The sequence below is a fragment of the Ammospiza nelsoni genome, chromosome 12 (genome assembly GCF_027579445.1).
Source record: "Ammospiza nelsoni isolate bAmmNel1 chromosome 12, bAmmNel1.pri, whole genome shotgun sequence".
Lineage (NCBI taxonomy): Eukaryota > Metazoa > Chordata > Aves > Passeriformes > Passerellidae > Ammospiza > Ammospiza nelsoni.
This window is the reverse complement of record NC_080644.1, coordinates 220,607-244,527: the sequence shown is the minus strand read 5'-3', so window position 1 is coordinate 244,527 and position 23,921 is coordinate 220,607. Positions and strand designations below refer to the sequence as shown.

General features: G+C 36.3%; 1 protein-coding gene across 3 annotated transcripts in view; it reads left to right on the top strand.

Annotated features, from left to right (window-relative positions):
- SULF2 (sulfatase 2) overlaps positions 1-23,921 on the top strand; it is an 80,902-nt gene that overhangs the window by 31,705 nt on the left and 25,276 nt on the right. For all 3 annotated transcript variants that reach the window (XM_059480659.1, XM_059480661.1, XM_059480660.1), the window contains exons 2-8: positions 2,944-3,190; positions 8,615-8,854; positions 11,579-11,730; positions 14,576-14,745; positions 19,006-19,156; positions 21,047-21,222; positions 23,598-23,726. In XM_059480659.1, the coding sequence (XP_059336642.1) occupies positions 3,016-3,190; positions 8,615-8,854; positions 11,579-11,730; positions 14,576-14,745; positions 19,006-19,156; positions 21,047-21,222; positions 23,598-23,726 (1,193 nt within the window). In that variant the 5' untranslated portion in view covers positions 2,944-3,015. The remainder of the gene's footprint in view (positions 1-2,943; positions 3,191-8,614; positions 8,855-11,578; positions 11,731-14,575; positions 14,746-19,005; positions 19,157-21,046; positions 21,223-23,597; positions 23,727-23,921) is intronic.

Genomic DNA, 23,921 nt, shown 5'->3' with positions numbered 1-23,921 from the left:
ATATTAAAAGATTGGGGCATTGCTGTGGAACTGTTCTGGCTTTATCTGTAAATTGCAGATTAACCCTGTTGACAGGAATTGGAAAAGAACTGTTAATAGAAACTTTTTTGTGTTTCTTCCTGGAAGTTCACCAGAGACTAGGAGTTAAAAAAACCAATCTGTATTTGGCCACTGGCAATCCATGAGAGACACTCTTGTGTTGCTATTCTGATAACTACTTAAAGCTAGCTTTTGGATTGTACTGTGTATATGCTGTTAAGTTGGGGCATGTATGTCTTGTGAAAACATACTTTAAGAAATAGGTTATTTTCTAAAATTGCTTTGATTTTCTTACCTACTTATTGGTATGACTTTTGCACATAATTACACACTTTGAGTTGATTCCCAGGAGTTCTTACCCTGATAACAATGGAACATAACACATCACAATAGTTGAAAAATATTCATTGTGGGGGAGTGACGTAACAGGTTTGGTAGAAGATGCCTGTTGTATCTGACATTAAATTCTCTCTTCCACTCACAGTATTTTTCTGAGATTTCTAATTCTTTTAACCACAAATATATGAGTGTAGATAAAATAGCTGCAGGAGAGCAGTTTATGTGCGTCCTCAAATGTCTTAAGTATTTAATAGATAGCTAAGCAGCTCTCTGAGCTGGGGACAGTTTCTCTTTTTAGTTATGCAGTGTGTGAGGGGCAATAAAGTGTGAGGAAATGACTAGCTAAGGGGAGAGAGGCAATGAGGTCGGGAGGTTACTTCCATGTATTTGTTTTAAAGATGAGAAAAGCGTAAGAAAGACTGTTAAATGCACAACACTGTAGTGAAGGTAGTTCTGACCAGATATAGCAAGAATGGGCAGCCTTCCAAATGCTACAAGAAAAGTTAGCAAATGCTTTTATTTTGAGAAGCTGTTGGCTAGTATAGACTGAAGAAAACCCACGTGAACTTTCAGACCTTCAGAAAAATGTTTGTGTGTGATGAAAACATCTATAGCGTTAGTTTATTTTTTTAACACAAGTATATATGTGGTAGTTTCTGAAGAGCAGAAGACATTGCTCTGCCTCGTCCCTCAAAAAGCTCGTGTCTCAGAGTATGTGCCTGTTAAGCAAACTTTCTTTCTACACTCCCCTGTTGAAACAGATACAGGTTTCTTTCTCGAGCTGCTTTTGTCTGTTCTGGACAGCAGCAACACATTGACTCTGACATAATTCTTCCCAGTTATACTGCTGCAGATGGAATTCTTAGTACAAGGAATGAAAATTGATTTGACTTCTTAGTGTTTCTTTTGCTATGGCCTGGCATATTTCATAGCTGCAGCAGATACTAAGGCTGCGTCTGTTAAATTTGAAAGCTCCTGCCCTGCCCATTGGAACAAGTATGGGGATATGTAAATAAATTTTTAGTTTCTAGGAAAAAAGGTAACTTCCCCTACCTGTGAAACCCACTGGACAGACTGTTAAGGAAGGAGGATTTTTCATTTCCTCCAAACCCTATCAGTGTGCAAATTTGGAAAGTACTCTTAATAAATATTCCATATTAGTATAGCAATATATCTGTTGACTTATGTGAAAATTCAATTTATGTGAGCATAGAAACTGATTATAATTTTTCAGACCAGTGGTTTTGCTAATGCCTGAAAACTTTGATTAAGAAAGTTTATCTCAAAGAGCAATTGCTGACAGAGAGGAAGTAATAATGTGGCTATGAAATAATCTGCTGGAGTAAAAACTGTTTTCTGTAGGGGTAGAATAGCCAACATGTTTCTTAGGGTAAAACACATTGTGCTATGTTCTTTTTGCACTGATGTTTCTGGGCTTTACAAAAAGCCCAGAGAATCTCTCTTGCGTAATTTTAAATTGATTTTTCCTTCTTGTACAAAAGATCATTGGCACCAGTCCAGAAAAAGACAGGGAGCAAGTATGGAATTCATAAAAAACTGACTCATTGATTGCTGGATCTGATGAAATAATTAGTACTTGATATTTTCAGTATGTTTTCATGTTGTTATTTTGACTTCTGAAGGCAAGAGAAGATCCCTTTATATCAAAAGATGCCTGAGCAAAGCTGTGATTTCAAAGATTTTTCAGCATGCTAATTCATTCCTTGTGATCTTCTTGTAGGAATTACTAAGAATTTTTCATTGCATCATTAACAGGAGTAGTACCAGTTAGATGTGCTCTGTTTTGCAATCAAGTCAATTTTTGGAGCATAGGCAGTGCAAGTCACTTTGTTATATCCATTCCCGAACATTAGCAGTAATGGGCCTTCAAATGTGTTCGTTATTAATAATGGTATTTTTAAAAAGTGTATGATCTTGGAAGCCAACAGAAATGCTAAAGGGATCTTGCACTAGCATCAAAGCTGTAGTAGACTTCAAACAATATCATAACATAATTCCAAGATCAGGGCAGCTTTGCTCTTTAATGGAATTTGTAAGATAAGTCAGTATATAACAAATCCTCTGCCTGAGTGTTCTCTGACTTTGCAAATATGTTGTTAGCTCAGTAAATTTTACTACAGTCCTGTTTGAGAATTATGGTAAATATGGGGTTTTTTTCTCCTCAACATCTCTATTTTTGATGCAAATGGATGTATGTCATCTGTAAACGGATCACTAAGGAAGAAGGAGGATGATTGCTATTTATGACAGCAAAAGATTTTGAAACCCTGCTAAATCCTTGAGCTTGCTGCCAGATCTGAGCTTGGAGCGAAATTTTGTTGCCTACATTGATAACAGCTTATGAATTAAATTTTTCAAGTTTCTGCTGCTAGCTGGCACTAGAGAAATAAGTGTTTGCTTTGGGAGTTTGGTTAGTTTTTTCTTAGGACTTAAGATTATTTCAAGTACATTGGTTTTTACTTCTTTGGAAAGAACCTGGCTGTTCCTTGATGGGTGCAGAGGGGTGAAAATATAGATAAATACTTGTTTCCCTCTCCCTTATAGGAGACCTGCAAAGAAAAAGAAATAGAAGCCGTTAAGCTACCTTGTTCAGAGAGAACATTAAATCAGCACAACATGGCACAGCATAGTATTGTCCTTGGATTATTCATGATGACTGTTTTATCACTGTTGGATGGAAGTTCAGCTTTCCTGTTAAATCAACGTCTGAAGGGAAGATTTCAAAGAGACCGTAGAAACATCCGCCCAAACATCATCCTTGTTCTTACTGATGATCAGGATGTAGAACTTGGTAAGAGACCAGTATAAAGAGAATTTTGGCCAATGAGTATGACATTGCTTTTTCTTGAAGCTAGATCCTTGCATTCAAAATAAGAATTTTTTTTCAGTATCAAAAATGATAGGAAGAAAATGTTTAAACCTGCCTTTATAAAGAGCATCTTTTCCATCTGCCTGCAATTCAGGGACAGCAAAAGTTAGGCCCAAAATGTTAAAGCTTCTGTTCCTGCGGAAATATACAGTTCATGCCTGTCTGTCTTCATCTAAACGTCTAAGCTTTGCTTATGGCAATTGCAAGTATAACTTGGGAAGCTGCATGCCAAAACAACAGGTTTAAATTAATAACTGATAATTGCACCATGTAATTATGCAATTTTTTTTGTGTAATTGCGGGCTTTCATTGCATATACAATTTTCATTTTATTTACTTAAATGTTACCTAGCACAGTCGTACTATTCTTGTAGTTGTCCATTTAGATGTGTGGTTGATTACTGAGCAAAATGACACAGAATGAAAAGATCTACTCTGTTATCAACTCTGTGTTAATTGTTGAAGAAAGGAGATGAAGATTAAACACATGGTATCCCTAATGTTTTGGAATAATGAATTAACTGACAGTTTGGCTTTTGTTGTGTTACCTGAACAAGCTTGTATTTACCAAATGCTGTCTTTAGTTATGAGAAGTGATTGACACAAACCAGTTAACATTAATGATTTTGCATTAGAATTATACTCTCCTATGTGTATGAAGCCTCGGTCATCTGAAAAATGAGAGCTCTTGTATGTGTAGTCTGGTGGGGCAGTTTTGCCACCAAATTTTTCTGCATCCAATTTCTAGTATGGATAGGAAAATTTGGAAAATGGACCTCACAGAAATAATAGAACATAAAATTAATCAACTTGTACTTCTCATACACTTACTCATCTTGTTAAGAATTGAATCACAGCAACGTTGCAGCCTTTGTACAGATGCTTCCTTTGTATCAATATTACTGTATGTCTGCAGAATCATAGATGTCACATTCTTCTTTAAGATGGTAAGAAAGACTGCTATGGAAGTAATCTCATCAAATTAAATGCCGTTCAAATTATCAGGATCAGACAATATTGTTGTCACCTTTTTTTTTTTAAATGGTTATTTGGATCAGAAATTAGGCAATTTCAAGAACATATATCCCAAAAAACCTAAGCACGTTTTCTTGCAGGCTTGGAAGATGGTCCTAAAAATGTATCACCTTCTATTTTGTGCTAGCCTTTGTGTTTCTGATGCAATTGTGTAAGTCCTTTGGGCAGTATATTTCACTTGCCTGATAACTTGATGCTTTCCAGTTTCAAGGATAATGGGCATGTGTCCATGCAAATTAGGATCTAGCTAAGGCAAATCCATTTGATGAAGCTGAGATTGGATATTTGTCATTTGCCACTAATGGCTTTGGGAGACTCAATATTTGTTTGAATTAATTTTTATTGTTGTCTGGTGAGCTGTCCAAGTTAATCAAAATTGCCATTTGTGGTGATTGTAGTTAGTGCATTTAAGCAAGATGAAAACAAGATGTGAATTACAAATAAAAGCTAAGGAAAAGTTGGAAGCTATGGAAGCGTAGCAGAGAAAACTATGGGTAAGGTTTCATCTGTTTCTTAAGAATATTCTGTAACTGATTGGTGTTTTAGCTTTCATTGTTCACTTGTAGCAACTTTGGAGGTAAAAGGGAATGCAACACAATCCCAAGTGCCTTTAACAGCCTTTCCTTTATTTATTTAAAGATAGATTTAGCAATGTGCCAGTAGCAGGTGGAGCTTACCAGAAAGACAATGTTGTCCTTTCCTGAAAGGAGGTGGTGGTTTTTTTGTTTTGATTTTTGTGTGGGTTGTTGTTGTTGTTTTGGTTTTGTTTTTTAATTCACATTATTCTTAATTGTTTTACTGGAAACCAAACCTCAGCCTTGTATTGGAAGAAGGAAAATACTGATGAAGGGCTGGTAGATCAAATGCAGAACCTTTGAAGGACATCAAAGGAAGAATCAGTGTAGATTGTAATGGATACAAATGGGAGAAGACAAATGAGAACATCAAGAACTACAGACACAGACATATTTGATAGACTGTCTAATCAAAATACTTGTATTGACAAGCATGATATAAAGGAGCGGAATATAGTGACAAGGAATAGTTAATTAGGAACGGACTTTTTTTCCCCTACTGCATCCAAGTTAGCATAATGCTGATGTCTCGTGTGTAATGGATTCAGTATCTGCAGTTGAATCAGGTTTACCTACCATACTGCTATGGCTTTAACAAACCAGCTCATTTCATAGTCTAATTGGAGAAATATCTGATTATTTAGGAGCTTTTTCAACCACATTATAGAAATCTGAGTGAGAGGTGATTTGTATGTTTTGAGACCTTCCTCTGAAAAGTTACAAAAGTAGCATGGAAGATAATTTTTTCTTAGTTATCCTATGTGGAGATGGGGCTTTAGAACTTTGTTAAATGTGAGGGTGTCTTGGGGTGAAGAAAGGGAAATGAAGATGTGAAAAGGGTGTCTAAGGAGTTTCAAATACAATAAAAAGAGAAGTCTTTAGGAGACAATTAAAATTCTGGGGTTCAGTTTATTGGAAAACACTTCTGAAATTGTGCTTCAGAGTAGACAAATCACTTGATACTTAATACAAGTTCTTCAACAGTTGGAGCTCCATAAAATGTAAATTATTACCTCCTTCAACAAAACACAACTAATAGGAAGTCAGTATTTTTTCATAAATAATTTGATATTTTCTCCATTAATATTAGTCAAAAGATCAGCTTCGTCCCTGAGGTGAAATGTTTAAGATAGGCAAAGGAAAGTTATGGAAAGCACACATTTCAAGTGATATTTCGACATAAAGTTCGCTTATCTTTGTTCACTGAGTAACTTTAACGCTTCAAATTGATTGAACTTCCATATTTTCATAGTAGTCCAATGAATATTTTCTTAAAATGGTATTGAAATTTCTTTTAACTGCTAAATTTTTGTTTATTATCAGTGGTTTTAGACGGGTAGCAACATATTCTGAATTAAGTATTGATACTTTTAAAGCATGACTTCCTGTCATATATCCACTAGTGAAATCTCCAAAGGTTTTCTAGCTCAAAAGGTGGTGTGGTGAGGTCCCAGTTGCTGATTAACACATAAGTAATCTGCCATAAGAGAATGGTTGTCTGTGTATTGGAGGCAAACAGAAGAAAATAAGCTTTAGTTGGCTGATTTAATGCTGTTTAAAATATTTAAAGCTGGCCTATTTAAGACTATACAGAAGAGTATGCTGGATTTTTATCTTGCGCTGCCCTGTCACTCTGTATTAGTTCTCAAGCTGGAGAAGCAGATTAGATCATATTGATATTGTTGATATACAAGATGTTGTCATTACAGCACTACAGCTTCTTTTATTACGGAAGCTTACTGTCCCCAGGGGGAATCTTAACATGTACTGTTATTTATGCATAAATGCCTCTGTCATTTAAAGACGTTGTTAAATTGTATTTCAATATTGCAATGGCAAAACATTTTTTCAGACTGCCTGTTTATACTTGGGCTAGCTCATAAGACAACAGAGGAAACATCCACAGGTTTCAAGCTCACATAATATATAATTAGCTGTTATATTTGTTAACTGTATTGTAAATACCTTTAAGCACTAACACTTAACCCACAGCTATTATAGAAACAAAAAAGTAAAATATTGTTTTCTTCAGAAACTCCTTTTTGATATGTGAAGTTTAGCAAATTCTAAGGGGGCAGTGCAATAACCTGCCTTGGTTCTTGTCACAAAGTGATATGACATGTGCTCTGACTTGAGAAATGCACGCAGATTTTCAATTTCTGTTTAACACCCATTCCAACAAAATGGTCTCAAACTAATGCCATGGCAGTTCTTAGGTAAAATGACCTGCCATAGCAATTAACCTTCCTTCATGGTGCCAGAGAGTCAGATTTTGTATGTGGCTTATGACCATTTTCCCTCTAGGTTTTGACTCCTGGTTTTTTCAGTGTGCTCTGTATTAACCAACCTACTGTTGCAATTTCATGATGAAATTCTGAGCTTAGAAGAGCTTAGAACAAACCTAAATCCATTATTGACAGAAACAACATAGTTTGTGCCAGATGGTTGTAGGATGCAACCATCAGCTTTGATTAAAGTTGAGCTATTAATCCAACTCAGCCTTGGGCAAGTTAACCCAAACCCTATTCCAGCATGAGCCCATACCTTCCTCTCCGTGTTGTCAATTGGCTTTTTCTGCTCATAACAAGAAGGGAGGGTTGATGATGAACAGGTTTTATCTCCTTTGCAAGGTCATGCTGTTGACATGTACCAGACAAATTCTTTAGAAAATTGAAATTCTTCCTAGATCAAGAAAATTTTCTTTACCTTGCTCAGTTTTTACTATTAGGCGCTGATAGAGGAGGGAAACTAAATTTCTTATTTCTCTGATACTTGGTGTTTCTGGGTTTAGGAAGAATGCTGATATGGATCCAGATTTAGTTAGGTGCATGTCTATGGTAAAGATCCAGTCTTTGACCAAAACCTTGTCTTGAATAAACAGAAGTAACATTTGGCAGCAATGTGGCATTCAGTAATTGTGGTTAAAAAGAATTTTATTTGTGTTACCCCAATTTATCCAAATCCCTTGCTTATTTGTTTGGTTATATAAAACATAGTAGTCATCTAAAAATCTGATTCTGCAGAATCAAGCCTAAGAAAATGTAGATAGTAAGACTTTTACCAGAATGGATGAAGTGGATAGCTAGAACTCAGTGAACTTGTTAGTGAGCTTTTTGGTGTCTTTGATTCAGTGACAATTAGAGAAATCAATACCTCCTAATATCTCACATTAGGGAATAGAACTATTTAACTACACAACAAGTCCAGAAGGCCTTTTTTGAGCAGTAATTTGGACTAAATAGTCTTCCAGATGAAATGATTCTGTGCTTAAAACCCTCAGCCTTTTGCATAAGGCTGGCACAAAAGGTAGCGTATCAGGTTTCTTGTGAAACCAAAAATTAAATGACACTTATGGAGTACACATGCTTTGGTCAGGGTTGCTGTATAAAGTGCTTTTCACCTTCAGCTGCTGGAACAGTACTAGCAGCCCCAGAGAGGATGTAGAGATGCTGCAGATAGTTACGGTTGTAAATCTTGAACTTAGAGAAATGAAAGAAGCATTATGATCTGTGTCAACATGCTTGAGTCAAATCTTTACTTAGGACTTCAGTATTTAGTCCTTACTGAAACAATGGGAGAACTTCACTGAGGCAGGATCAGTAATCTCTCTGGATTTGGGTTCACTCAGAGATAACAGTCCCCTTACTACTTGTGCTTCCTTCAGGTCTCTAATGTAGCATCTGAGTTCTTGTGACTGAAACAAGAAAATACTTCTGACATGTTTTCCCTCTTTCAGGTTCTATGCAAGTGATGAATAAAACAAGACGTATCATGGAACATGGAGGTGCTCATTTCATCAATGCCTTTGTGACAACGCCCATGTGCTGCCCATCTCGCTCCTCTATCCTGACAGGGAAGTACGTCCACAACCACAACACTTACACCAACAATGAGAATTGTTCCTCTCCATCCTGGCAGGCTCAGCATGAAATACGCACCTTTGCAGTGTACCTCAACAATACAGGGTACAGGACAGGTAAGATCAAGGCTGGATCCATCTGAAAGTTTCCTTAAACTTACCTTAGACTTATTACAAAGACTAATGTATGTTTTTTAATTCTAATTTCTTCTTGACTTCTGGCATTCTGAAGTGCATAATGCCAGAGCTTAAGTCTTGGTGTTGCTTTAGCTTACTTGTATTTTTACTTAAGGAATTTTTTGTTTACAAACAAACAGCCAACAAAAATCCCAAGACTTCTCATTTTCAGAAGATGGAAATAAAATACCGTGTATGCTCGAACTGAGGACCTAGCAAATCTAGAATATGGCCTACAATTACCTGAAGTGTGCAGAGCAACCAAGAAAGGTGCTATGAAAAGGAATTAGTGTTTTGACTCCTTTCATAAAACTGATGCATGAAGCAAATTGGGAATGAGAGAGAAGAGACTGCTCTTTTTGTGTTTTGGGGCAGTCAGCTGGTATGATTTCTCTAGACAATCAATTCCCAGAAAGGTTTAGGAATAATTGGCAATAATAATTTGTTGGTTTTTATTCTTTAGTTTTGAGGTGCTTTGGTAGTACTGGTTTGCCCTGCAGATGTACACTTTAACTTCTTAATTCCTTCTTTGTGGTGTGGCTTGTTTGTTGGCTTGGACGGGGTTTTTGTTTGTTTATTTTTGGGGTTTTTCAAGGAGTAGAAAAAGAGGCAATGAAGAGTAAAGCTTCTTGAGGCTTGCTTATATATTTCAGATCACAACCTTGGAGTGAGAAAGCTTTTTAATCAATTCATAACCCAGGCCATCTCCCTGGGGTTTTTCTCTCCTCTTTTCTCTTTTGTGCAATCTTGAAGGCAGAAACTGTACTCTTCTATTCCGCTTCATAGCTTCCATCTGTTTTTCTTTTCTGCTGCTGGTTTCACATCTCCTTTGCCACTTCTCTATCTATTGTGATTTCCCTGTGTTTTGTTCTGTTGCAAAAGATGATTCTTCTGGGGATCAGTCTTTCTGCTCTGTAGTGTGTTCTCTGAGGTAATGGCATTTGTGGCTGGGATCTACAGAGACTTGTGCTGCTGCTGACACGTTTGGGAATGTGTTAGTTGTATGCAGGCAGGAGGGAGCAGTGTGGTACAGGTTTTTCTTGTACAAGTTGTGAGTGAAAAATAGGCGACAGAAAAGGTGTGTCTTTCCCCTAATTGTTTTTTTTGGTTTCAACCTCAGTTGTCAGTTTTATACTTTTTAACTTCGGCACTTTAAAAAGCTTAACTAACTTTGTTAGGCACTGTACTTGGAAGAATAGAGACACCGAGCTCAAGGGAAGTTCAGTCTTTGGCCGTGATAATGGGGGATGGAGCATGTGATAGCACACTGTGCTGTCAGTGTACCATAAGGTAGAGAAAAATTGGCCATCAGTGTGTGGTAGACTAAAATGAGTGTGTGTATACACACCTCTATTTCTCTTCTTAGTCTACCTGGTGAAGTACCTCAAGGAAGGGACTAAAGGGATCTGATAACAAAATGTAGTCTTAAGCTGTTCTTGAAAATACTCTTAAGATGCAGAAGACTCACTGTATGTTTTATGCAACCCATTCGATTTCCTGCAGTTACTAAGGTAATTATACTAACGCCACATCTTCTAATCCTTGCAGTAGTGTCATACTTCTGGTTGTTACAAAAGGCGCTGACTTGGGACCATTTTGTTGACCATTTTGAAGATGGCTTCAGTACTTAGGAATTACTGATTTGGAAAATCTGGTCAGTTACTTTAATACCTATAAAGAACTGGTATCTCATGAAAAAATCTTACCCATGGAGCAAAATTTAATACTTAATGACAGGATTTTTATCTCAGAACCCTCATATTTCTGCAGTTAATTCATTAATTTCACTAGTTTCTTCAGCTGGACATTGTCAGTCTAAGAGTATATTTGGCCATGATGTGAATGCAGCATATAGTTGACCTTTGGGCTAACTGGTTGTTCCATGCAATGCTGAGAGTACTTTCTCATCTTCTTCCCTCTGATTGTCTCTCAGGGAACAAAAGTATTAAAAGTAATTTTTGCTAGATATACATCTGAAAAACAACGGAAGTGTTCTTCTCTCTCCCCCTCCCCCACTCCATTGCTATACTAAAGATTGGGCAAATGTTCAACTTTGGGCTCAGGAAAACTGGTATCAGATACAGAAGTAAGAGATTTTAGAGAGGCAAACAAATCTTTATGTGTAATCAAGACGCAAGCTCAGAACCCAAGTTAATATCTGGAAAATTGTCTGTTGAAATAGGTCAAATGCTAAATGCATTTTCAAAATACCTAATGCACAGCATTCATATTGAAATATAGAGTGTTAATATCTTAAAACGTGAGTTCTTATTTCACACTCTTGGTGGTAAGTGCAGTTTCACAGGGCACTAATAGGTGGATAGATGCAACTCAGCATTGTGAAGGATATGAAGAGAAGAGTCTGGGAGGAGGAATGTATGGTCTGACTCCAAATATATCAGGTACTGAAAAAGAAAGTATAATGGTAATTGTGGTCCATTTCTCCTGTACATAGGTTGTAAATCAAAATATCTGCATTATGGAGATATAAATAACAAAAAAAAAAAAAACAGAGGCAAGATTAAGACTCACAACTTTTATCTTAGATCTGTTGTAATGGAGAGAACAAACCTATTTTAAGAAGAAACAGAAAGGAATTAATCAATTTAACAATGGTGTTTCTGTTATGCCTTCTTACTATGCTTCTGCTTTCTCTACCCCTAGCTTTCTTTGGAAAGTACCTTAATGAATACAATGGCTCCTACGTGCCTCCCGGTTGGAAAGAATGGGTTGGATTACTTAAAAATTCTCGATTTTACAACTACACGCTCTGTAGAAATGGAGTGAAGGAGAAGCATGGATATGACTACTCCAGGGTAGGTCCTGTTGATTTATTTCTACTAACATTTGGACATGACCCCAAGAAAGCTGCACTTCATAGTTTCAGTCTCTTTTTGTACTTGAAAACTGCTATGTGTAACATTATCTACAACGAGTAACAGTAGTGTTGGGGCATTGTTATCATCTGTTCTGGGAGGGTTATGTTACTGAAAACATTGTTACTAACAGTGTAAACAAGTAAAATGTTCTGAGACTGTGTTAAATATTAAGACCTGAGGATGTGGCAATAGACTTAAATGCTTCCGGTTAACTATTTCTGTGCTTTGTATGATAGTTATTGTGGCAGTGGAGTTACACAAGCATTAATGAGATGAGAGTGCGTTTCCCTCCAGCTAGACCCACCCTTTTTGTTTAAGGAACTTCTTTCACAGCCACAGTACTGTGGAGTATTCACAGAATCCTGGTACAATTTATGATAATTCTGAATTACTGGAGAATCTAACTATTGCGTTTGTATTTCTGTGCATACAGATGTATATGTTTTTTAATATCCTTTCAAGGATATTCTATCCTGACTAAACTTACAAAAATGCTTCATAGTCATTATCAAATGCAGTTTTATTTTTCCTCATCTAACATGATGCAGTTCAATACCTGCTTGCAGTCAAGAATCTGTGAAGAATGACAGCTGTGTGTACGGAAATGTTATGATGGAAATATATCTTGTGTGGAAAAGTGTCAGCCGAGTGATCTCATAGGCACTGTTCTCCATCTCTGTTGTACCAAGGACCCAACAGGGTGCTTTATGTTCCAATACCTTCAGCTCTGTTTTGTGTGTGCAAGGGTTGAAAATGTTTACATTTCACTTGTTTTAGTTTTTTTTTTACAGAGTTTGGTAATAAATAAAAGATAAGATTATAGAAATACAAACTTTTTATAATCTTCATATTCTTACATAATAAGCAGCTTCAGTAAAAAACAGTATGCAGAACAGCAGTGCTGTTTGACAATAACGCTGGAGTTCAAATGAGCAAACAAAAGCTGAAATGGAAGACTCTCTTTTTCCTGCCATTTTTGTTGCTGGAAACATGATTTTCCAGCAATTACCAACATAATCAGATGGATTTTTTTTAAGTCCTATCTGTTTAACATAGTTAGTGTTAATTATGTGCCAGTGGAAAACTAGGGAAAAAAATCACTGATTATTCTGTCCTCTAAAGTAACTGCTAAACTCTTCTGAAAATTAAATTCTTTCAGATTTTCTTACAGTATATATTCTACTTTGATTTTTCTTTTTCAGTTTCTGTCAGCATTTTTTAGATTAACTTTAACTTTCTATAACTGCAACCCCTACAGTATGGGCCTTAAAAAAAAACCCTTTAACAATCAGGTCAGTGAAATGTTTCTGTTTGGTCTTTTGGCCTGGTAAATGCTGGGTTTGCAGCGATTTTCACTTTGACCATGTGGAAACCTGTATCTTCAAAATGAAATTGGAAAACTATACTCTTGTAATGGCTAAATCAAAAATGAGTTGCACACTTCAAGTGATTGACTTGCTTAAAGAAGCATCATGATGAAGATTAATGGCACTACATTTTTGAGAGCACTTAAGTATTCTCTCTTGACTATGAATATTGTCTCAGGCATTGAAAGCATGCAGAAGTCAGTTTTACTTTAGTACATTTTCCCTTCTCCTGTGTACTTTGATGAGTAGAAGTCCTTCATTTAATGCCTATTTAGAGAGAAAATGCCATCCCAGGAGCAGTCATAATTATGGCAGTTTCATAACAGTCATGCCTTGTGTTGTACCAGTGTGTAAAATTATAAATGGAGACTTTGCCGGACTTCTTCTGGAATAGACAAGAAATAACTTTGGGGAAGTAAATACAGTCCATGAAAAAGGCTTCCTTTGAATGAAAAGCTGACCTCTTAGAACAAGGATGTTGACAGAGGTGAAGAACAAGTGTCTTAACTGTGGACAGAAAGCTGTACTCAAAAGGAGATGCAGTCCAGTCTGTACCACACCTTGTACCTGTTTGCTTGACCAGAGGCAGACTTATGTCTGATTTTCCATGCTGCTGTGACTTGACAGTCATTTGGGGTTTTTTTAAGGTGTAGTTTCATATCCTACTTATGTTTGACGGATATTTATATTCGTAGTGTTTCCAGGGAATCGCCTAAGGGAGACCATGGCTTGTCATTAAAAATCCTGTCTTCAATCCCTATAGCTCTTGCAGATACCTTAAGAATGATAATGATACTTCTTAGAACATACAGAGATAGTCCAACTCTTCTGCAGGAAGTTTTCTAAATTCTCAACAATATGCGTGACAGAGCTATATATCTATCAGATTGTCACTGTAATATTGAATGAAGTCTTTGGTTCAGTTAGCCCACCATCTTCTCGCGTTAGAGATTTCTGGTTCAGAAGAGGGTTAAAAAAGAAAAGAACATCAAGTCATTCACATTATCACAGTATTTTTATGATGTAAGGTTGGACTATACATCTTGAAGATACTGACACTGATAATTTTTTTTAATTCATACCTGGTCATTGTATTTAGTATTGTGTTTTTCATCATGTAGTTACCCACTTTAGGAAGAAAGGGTACTGTTTGATCTCTTTTAGTACCATTCAGTTCTGAGAAAAAAGCTAGAAGCTGTTGGTTTTTCTATTTCTAGGCAGTGAAGAAAGAATTGTTTGAGTCTAATTTTTTTAGTTTTTAGTATCTGTAACTTACTTCCTCCTCATACCATTCTATGTGAAGTAGCTTCTTTTTTCCTATTTCTTATGATACCTCAGACCTCTCCTTCCTATTGCCTCCCCCAGTTTGAAATTCCTTTTCAAGTGTCTCATTATACTTTTGCTTCTACTTGCAGGATTATCTGACTGATCTGATTACCAATGACAGTATTACCTTCTTTAGAATATCAAAGAAGATGTATCCTCACAGGCCTGTACTGATGGTTATAAGCCATGCTGCTCCTCATGGTCCTGAAGATTCAGCCCCTCAGTATTCACAACTCTTTCCTAATGCCTCAGAACACATGTAAGGAAAAAACAAAAACTTTGATTGATTTTTAGGTTCTGGAATATGGAAGTTTTGGGTACCTCAGGGGAATAATGTTTTCTTTATAGTATTCTTGGCATAACTTTGTCACAAATATATAAGAAGCATTTCCAGATAAAGGTAAAGGGGCAGTACAAGTCCGTTGAGAATGGCTGCTGCATCTAGAACTCAGAACTGTAGCTCATTGAGATAAATGGGAAGATTCATGCTGAATTCATTGGATATTGTTACAGCTTATTTGGGAAGTAAAGCACTTTTTATTCTGAGCATGGTGATCAAAATTTGGTTCTCGGGCTATAATCTCTTCAAGGGAAGACACTCTATCTCCCTGTCCTTACTTATAAGCTATAGTATGCAATGCATATTACTCCTGTTGCTTTTATGGAAAGAACAGAAATACAGGCCTGCCGCACCAAATTCCACAGGCTATTTCTGAATGAGCTGGTATGTCCGCACATGACCCAATACAATGTCTTGAACGGATCCCAAAAGCAGTATCACCTGGTTCCTGAAGGAATATGTTCATAAGCTCCATGTTGAGATGTTGTTTATAGAACAGAGACATTTTGCATGTACAGCTCTTAATGCTGCACTACAGGTATCTCCTCGCAGGGAGGTAAAATGAATGCTTCTCCCAAATCACCTCTTGATGCAACTGAAAGCATTCCTGCAGTTTTCTAATTACTGGCTTCATGCCTTCCTTGATGTTCAACATCTGTAACTTTCTTCCTGTGTGTTGCCCCCTCCCCCTTCTTTTTTAAGGGGAATTCTGTTTTGCTTTGGGTTTGTGGAGGAGCTGGGAACTGGTGAAACAATTTTCAATTGATGGCCAAAGCTCCTCAGGATAGCCCAAAGTCCAGTGAAAGCCATTTGAGCTTTTCTGTTTTATTTAAAATAGAGTCTGAGAGAAGTTTCTTTTGTTTTATTGTCTGGTTACTGCATAACTTGCAATTACATATTTCATTATTTTCTGCTGTGTCCAAGAGAATCTGTGGCACAGATCATCAGCAATTGTTTCTTGTTTGTTTGCCATTTCATGCTTTCATTTTCTTTAATGAAAATTTCAGAAATGCCTGATGAGCAACTTCACATGGCTTATATCCAGTATTGAGCTTAATTTTATTAGGCTCCTTTGGAAGGCATTTGGATCTCAGAGATTATTATCAGGCAACTCTCTGTAGCAATTTACTTCCTAGCTGAATGAAGAAGAGTACAAGGATGGAAGCAATGAAAAATACAGACTAGAGAAATCTATTTTTCTTTTGCTTGTACTTTAAATTTAATTGTTCACACAGATTAGGTTTATCTTTCTAATTATAAAGTAATTACACTTTTGGTTTTGTTGTTTTTTTTAAATTTTAGGTGACTTTTTTTACAGTGATAACAATTACACAGGAAGTATCACTTTTTGAAAAGAAGTTTTGTTTGTAAAAAATATATTATCCTGATAGATTAAGCAACTGTGTTTTTCTTTTGGATATGAAAATAAAATAGCATTTTTTGTACATCTCACACAAAGAAATTGACAGTTGTCTTCTAAACAAATTTTCCAGCACTGCATAATGACAATAATAATAAAAGTAATCTGTCAGAGTTTTTATTGACCTGGGTTTAAGAGTAAATGTGAAAATGCAGAACATGTACATACAGTTGAGGGAATGATGCAAATTAGTTCTCTAGTTTCCGATTTTTCCCTTGTTCCCAAATTCTAGGGAATCTCAGTAACAGATAAATCTGTCAATGATAAAAGGTTGCGGGCAGTTCTTACTGTTTCATTGTCATGTGGATGTTGTAAGGAAGGATCAGAATGGAGTGGAATAGTTACAAATTGCCCTAAAACAATAAGCAATACCCTGAACAAAGTCTTTTCCTGGTCCCCAAAGCAGAAGGCAGTACACCAGGTGGTATGATCCTCCACCTTTCCCTGTGGTAGTGCTGGTGAAGTCTGTAAGTGGATTCTGTGGAAAAGAAAAGCCAAAGAAATGTGGGAGGCTAGTGCTTGGTATTGACAGATGTATATACTGCATCATGTGGCATTGCTAGTAATAACCAAAAACCAGTGGTATGGATTTTAGTTCAGCGTGCTGCTTTGCTTCTGAGCTCTGATATGTACTTCTGTAGCTAATTTATGCTGCTGTTCTCTTGATTCTTTACCATGTTCTGACTGGTATGACCATTCTGCCCTATACTGCAGACTCTCTCCCTCTCATTCTGTAGAGCTTCTCTCTGTGTGTACCGGCACTCTTGTCTTGTTTTAAAATTATTCACAGAGCAAATCCCTCAGCTACATGGTTTTCCTTTATTGCTGCCTATATTGTGAGCTGTAGAGAATGTGGCAGCTGGGCAATTTAACAGTGGTTAGAAATGTTACTTCAGTGGAGGGTACATGTTACCACCCATCTTTTTCAAGGTCAAATCTGTCTGGGGCTTCCCTTCTAGGTACTTCAGAAGAAGTTGTCTCAGCTAGCTTCTAGGAATGTTAATTTTTGTGGTTTTCCTATAAGACAGACAAATCTGTTAAGGATTAAAGGGTTACATTTGTCGTAATCAAGGAAATTTGTGGGCTTTGGTTGGATTAAATAGTGGGAGATTTCAAATCAGCCAAGAAGTCACGAAGTAAGCGGAAAAGGAGTTTGCGAAGCATTTTTGATTCATTCTGGACATCACAGAGCAACAGTTTCCATAATTGTCAGCATTTTCAAAGAGGCAATGTTATTATTTCAACCACAATAACATTCTGAAATTCAAGAGAATATTAACAGTACAGAGAGAATAGGCACCAGCCCTTTCCTCCCTGTATGAAGAAGCCTCCCCTTGCCAAATATGCACATTTTTCAGATAGCATCTAACAGAGGCTTTCTGCATAAAAAATGTCACTGTCAGATTATTAGTTTAATATTTGTATTAAATCTCATAAGACTGTCACATTCAAAGATGCATTATATATACAGTATTTTGATGAGAAGTTTCAACATGTATGATTTTTTAGCTCAATAACTTTTAATAACCTTGCTGCTCTGTTGCCTATACAAAACCAAAAGTAGAAATTTCTCAAATAGGGATTTATTAGGATATTCTGTGCTGCTAATAGGAAAGTAAATGAGTATGTACATTTGCATAGACTGAGGTTATTGCTTTGAATGAAAAATGGAAGCCTAACCAAATTACATAGGAAAAGTAATTTTTAATGTTTTAGACTCTGCACATGATGTGTTTGACCCATGATGTAAAGAAATTGTAAAACGTGGTCTTTAACCTGAAGTAATATAAGGAATAAATATGGTACATAAGAATAATATTTCTTGTAAATGTAAGCTATAATAATAGCTTTTAGTGAGTTGGTCATCCAGAGAGTTGACATCATGGTGGTAAAATAAATCTTTTATTTAGGTTCCGCTAAACTAAAGTTATGTAATTATGCATAGAAAAGTGAATCCTGGGACTTCCAACCATGTGAAACTATGGGCAATATTTTTCCTCATCACTTTAATGATGTCCCAGAACCATGAGAACTTGGAGGGACAATGAGATTCTAGGGGGACATTGAACCAATTTCTTAAGATTTTGCCAGGACTTCAAGCGAAGAAGCTGGTGGCTGGAATGAGTCCTTAAAATACAGCCATATTTCCTAATCCCACTTTTTTTCACAGGTCTTTAAAGTCTGGCAATTTGTCCACTTCTGCTGCTCACATGCAATTGGATATCAGTAGGCGGAGTGCCTGTGTTCTTCTGGTGCATAAGTGTGACAATATTCAAGTAACCAGTCGTGCTGAACCCTAAAAGGCTGTTAAAGAACATAGTAGAACCTTTACAGCAAGTTCTATAGTTGTTTTGAAACAGCTTGCACAAGGCATAGTATTTGGTGCTAATGTGGGCAGAGTGAAAACAAAGCAATTGCATGAATAGAAGCTCTGGAATACATGCTTCATCCTGATCATACTCATGGAGTTTAGTCTTCTGAGGCTAAGTCTCTTGGCCTTGAAATATGTACTTGTTAGCTTGGAATCGCTGGAAAGACAATATGTGTTTAATGTTTACATAGATTTTATTTCCCCCCAAGTAGTTTTCATTTTCCCATGCTTCATAACATGAAAGTAGAAGACATTTCAAAAGTACTCTTAATATTTTCTCGTGTACCTCAGATAATACTTCCTATAGTGTTGATCAAATGGAAATTAATAATTTCTATGACTTTTTTCTACTTGGCTAAAACATTGTGGTGTTCTCTCTGTCCCTTAGTACTCCCAGTTATAATTATGCTCCAAACCCAGACAAGCACTGGATAATGAGGTACACTGGTCCCATGAAACCTATACACATGGAGTTCACTAACATGCTACAGAGAAAGCGCCTTCAAACACTCATGTCTGTAGATGACTCTATGGAGATGGTAAGATTAATAGTCACTTTTGTTTTGTTTTTTGGCTAAACAACAAAGTTTTTGTTTAGTGAGTTAAGCTTCACTTTGTCCTTCATATGAAGATAAAGGAGAAAGAAGGAGAAGGAAGACTTTAACAGTTTTTTAATAATGTGTAATCCTTCTCTCCTCTGATCGTTTTGTCTCTTTATTCAATGTGTAAGGTTCCTCATCTAAAGACAGGTACCCTGAGTTGGGTGGTGTGAGCAAGCTGATTTTTTGCCCCAGAACCACTACTGATAAAGGAGAAGGGAAAGAGATTGCCTGAAAAAGTAGACATCATCAATCTGAGAAATGTACCCCCTGATAAAGTGGTCCTACAACATGTTGGAAATAACTACCTAAATGTGTGGCTATTTTGATCTTGTAACACTGAGCTTCTGAGAGAAGAAACCAGCAGCAGCAAAAAGTGATGATACAGGAGTCCTAAGTGGAATGACCCCAGAGGAGGTTAAATATTGGAAGTAAATAAATAAGTAGATTAGTACTTTTAAAATTGTCTGCATCATGTAACAATGAGATTTCTTAATGCAAACTATGTGTCTTCAACAAAATGTATGGATTCACTGAAAGCTATGCTGAAGAATGGTTTTGCAGATTTAAAGGTGTTGCAATTTTTCTGCTTATCTCTTGGCATTCTTATTCAAAAAAGGTAGAACATAAAATTAGAGGAGTCCTCTAAGGCAAAAATGAGATTATGTAGATGGCATTGCATAAGCTTGTTACTAGTGTCTTATAATTTCTGATTCAGGCAACTATGATCTCTGCTTCATGTTAATGAAGCTCTTTAGATGGATCAGACACCAGCATTAGGGGAAATGGGTGATTTTACCACGCAATTTGAATTTTCTGTTTAGTAAAAGGGTTTCACTCTGGGTGATTCATGGCAGGCAAAATCAGTTAGGTTGGTTTTTAGTTTTAATTACCAAGTTAGCCCAATTTCCAGGTTTTTTTCTACTGAATTATGTGTGTTACTAGTTTTTCAAAATTAAAAAGAAAAAACAAAACAATCTCACACTCAAAAAAAGCAAAACAAAAAAGAACAACCCCCAAAAAAACCCAAACAAAAATCCCCAAAAACAAAAACCCAAAAAAGCCTAACTAGCAAACAAAACAACCTGAAAAAGAACCAAAAATGAACTCCCAAATCAACACAACAGGTTTTCTCCTGTGCTAATGTTTTGCACCTGTGTGAGGCTCCACTTTGGTGGTATCCCACCACCTTCTCACCTTTCTTAAATGAAAATGTCACATAAAAATTGATCTTTGATGCTAAAGTTGGTACATTTCACATAGTATCTTATGTAAATCTGTAGAAGTATTCACATTAAAATCTCCTCCTAATTCTCCATAGTGAGAGAGTATGACTGAGTGGTTTTTATCTGGAAAATATTTTGCAAATATTCTGCATAATGGGGAGTCATTTGTCTGAAGGCAAGATTGTTGAGTGCTGCCTGAATATGTGTGAGATTCAAAGGGCTGTCATTTTATTAAAACTGCTTGCTGCAAGAAGAAGGTAAAAGAGAAAATTTTGAAATGACAGCTTTAAACTTTTATCTCTGTTACTGTATGTATTTAGTACTATCTTGACAGCTGTCATGCAAAATACTGAACCCAAACATTTTTGAAATGGCCTGCTATTGTGTTTTTACCTTAAAAGAGAATTTTGTCTTGTAATAGCCACAATATTCAGTTAGTAAAATTAAGATGTGATTATGTATTATTCAGAGTGGTTCATTATGGTAACTCAGTGCTATCTTTAATTGTTTGTATGTTACACATAGGCGGAAAGTGATATGCAGCATTCCACATGTAGAGCTACTCAGTGGAATAAATTTCATATTTTGTTTTGCTTTTTTTCAGATTTACAATATGTTGGCTGAAACAGGAGAACTGGAAAATACATATCTAATATACACAGCAGACCATGGTTATCATATTGGACAGTTTGGGCTGGTGAAGGGGAAGTCCATGCCATATGAGTTTGATATCAGAGTCCCTTTCTATGTCCGAGGACCAAATGTGGAGGCTGGGTCCTTGTAAGTTCTTTGCATTTGTGTGTGTTGTAGTGTGAAAACTTCATGTTCATGTCTCTAGTTCTATTGACCTGGCAGCCAAATGGAGGCACAAAATTCTGCCCATTCTGCTTGATTTTGGCAGAAAATTATGTCTCTTCAGAAAGCAGAACTGATAGCACAGGATGGTATAACAAACTCAAGGCCATCGTCTTTTTGCTTGCATGGGTGTGCAGCACAAGCCACTGCACTTTTGTGGATATAGTTGAAAAATCACTTTTAATTTTGTCCAATGTAGGAGACGCATTCTTTTGAGTAGTGCAAATTATACATATAACTGTCATTTTAAAGTTAAGAAATATACTGTATAATGTAGACAGTTATTGCTGAACATTTGAGTCACTTGTTTCACTTTATGAAGACCAATTCATATATTAACATCCAGAAAATAATCTGTTTGGCTCATTCTCTGAGACTACATGGTTAGAGCTGTTATTTGGATGCACACAAGCGTGCATAGTATAACCGTTAATTAAAATGGTAGCTTTGATCAGCTAAAAAATTAAGTAAATACACTTTCTAAGCAATTATTTCAGATAGCAAAACTTTGCACTTAGGTAATGATTTTGGACACAGTGCCATAAATTGCTGCCTAATATTTATATGAGTGTGCATGACTTAGCATAATTAACGCACACAATCTTCCACACACAATTTTTTCTTCACCGCAGAGGAATGGATCTAGTGTATAATATGATAGCAGATATCATGTGCTGGTTAAATTCATTGATTCACATTATCTGAAGGCAGAAAAATGTTAAATTCTGTAGATGTTGCACTCTGTTTCTGATTTATTTTCAGCAGTTTTGCATGTGAAAAAACCAATATTCTCTAAAGAGCAGGGAGGGATTCCTCACTTGGGACTAAACATATTACCTCAGCACTGAATGAGTTTTGTTTGCAGCAGCCCAGAATTTCAAATGAACTGGAATAACCTTTTGAAAACCTGCTCTCTTTCACTTGGACTGCACTTTTTGGCCTTCCTGGAGAGTCAATGCTAACATGGCCCAAGTGACTGAGCTAGTGCCTCTGCAACGTATAAGGCTAGAGACCAGCCACATTGTGTCTACTGTAGTTCTAGGATCTGTACACCCAGATATCCATAAAAGCTCTGAAACTTTCCCACTGAATTTTATTTTTCAAAGACTTCTGAAGATGAAAACACGTTTCTGTTAGAATTGAAAGAATCAGCCTGACAAGATCTTAACAGAACAGAGCCTGTCACAGTAGAGCAAATAGGAAGAACAGGATATAACACCTTGCAGAGGGAATACATCAGAAAATAAATTAGTCTTCCCTCTCAGCCTGATTTTCTTTAAATGGTAGAACTTCTGTCATCCATCCTGTTTTGTGTGAACCTTATGTTTTCCCTGCAGAATAATTGTTATGACTCCCTTTTGGTACCAGAGAAATTTTAACAGCAATACCATAGCAAGTCATTACTAACCTCTCATTTCAGTTACCAAATATGCTACATCATAATTATTAGTAATTAATATCAAATCAGGTACATCAATTTAATTAATCACCTATGTTCTTGTCAGTCCTGGTTTGCTTACTCTTTCAAAGATGTAGTAATTTAAAAATAGTATCTCATTAAATAGTATGACTTTAACAGCTTTCTTCTGTCCTGAATTTCAGCTGGAATTCTGCACTAATATTTATTGCAGCCCATCTGGCCCCATCCTTTCTTTGTGCCTGTACATCATAACAAAGTAATTCTACATGCTTTTTCTTCATAACTCTTCAACCCTATGCATAACTCTTCAACCTTTTTTCTTCATCCCTTTCCTTTTTCTGTCTCACACTGTAAATTAACAGTCACTTTTAGTTGTTACTAGTGCCTAGCAATATATTTCTCACATTTTCTTCAGAACATGCCTACTGTGATAGGAACTGAAGTGCTCATTTCTATACCAGATTTTGAAACAGGTAAGCCATGTGCTACCTACCAAATCTACTTTTTAAGAAAGTCATCTTTCTTAAAAAGTAGATTTGGCATATTTGGCAGGCATTTTCATTCTGTAAGACACCCAAACAGTTTTTCCAATGGTTTTTAAACTGTCTTGTGCAAAAATTAACTAACTTTACCTTATGAATTACTTTGCTTTCTCAAAAATGCTCTGGACTAAAGTTTTAAATATTTGTATTAGTCCCCTTGAGGCTATGCAACTAATCTATATATTATATGTTAATTCCCTTCATGGAAAAGAATCAGAATGTGTCCTTTTATTTGCAGGTGTCACAAAATAAGCCTTTTCAGGTCTTTGGACTCTGTGGAAGCTGGAGTCGGTATTATTGCCTAGACTTTAAACTGTTTTGTCTTTTTTTTTTTTCAGGAATCCTCACATTGTGTTGAATATTGATCTTGCACCTACAATTCTAGATATTGCTGGATTGGATATTCCATCTGATATGGATGGTAAATCCATTCTAAAGCTGCTGGATTCTGAGAGACCGGTAAATAGGTAAGAAATGAAAATGTTGCATGGAAACATGCATGTGTTTGTACGAGAGACTGAACAAGTGTTCAGCAGCATGCAGAAAATTTAAAGGAAAATGTAATAAAATCACCATCTGTCTGAGTATATCATTCACTGGAAAGTCTGAAGACTATTTGGCATATACAGCTCACTTCAGTTATTTATTTTCATTTTGGCATG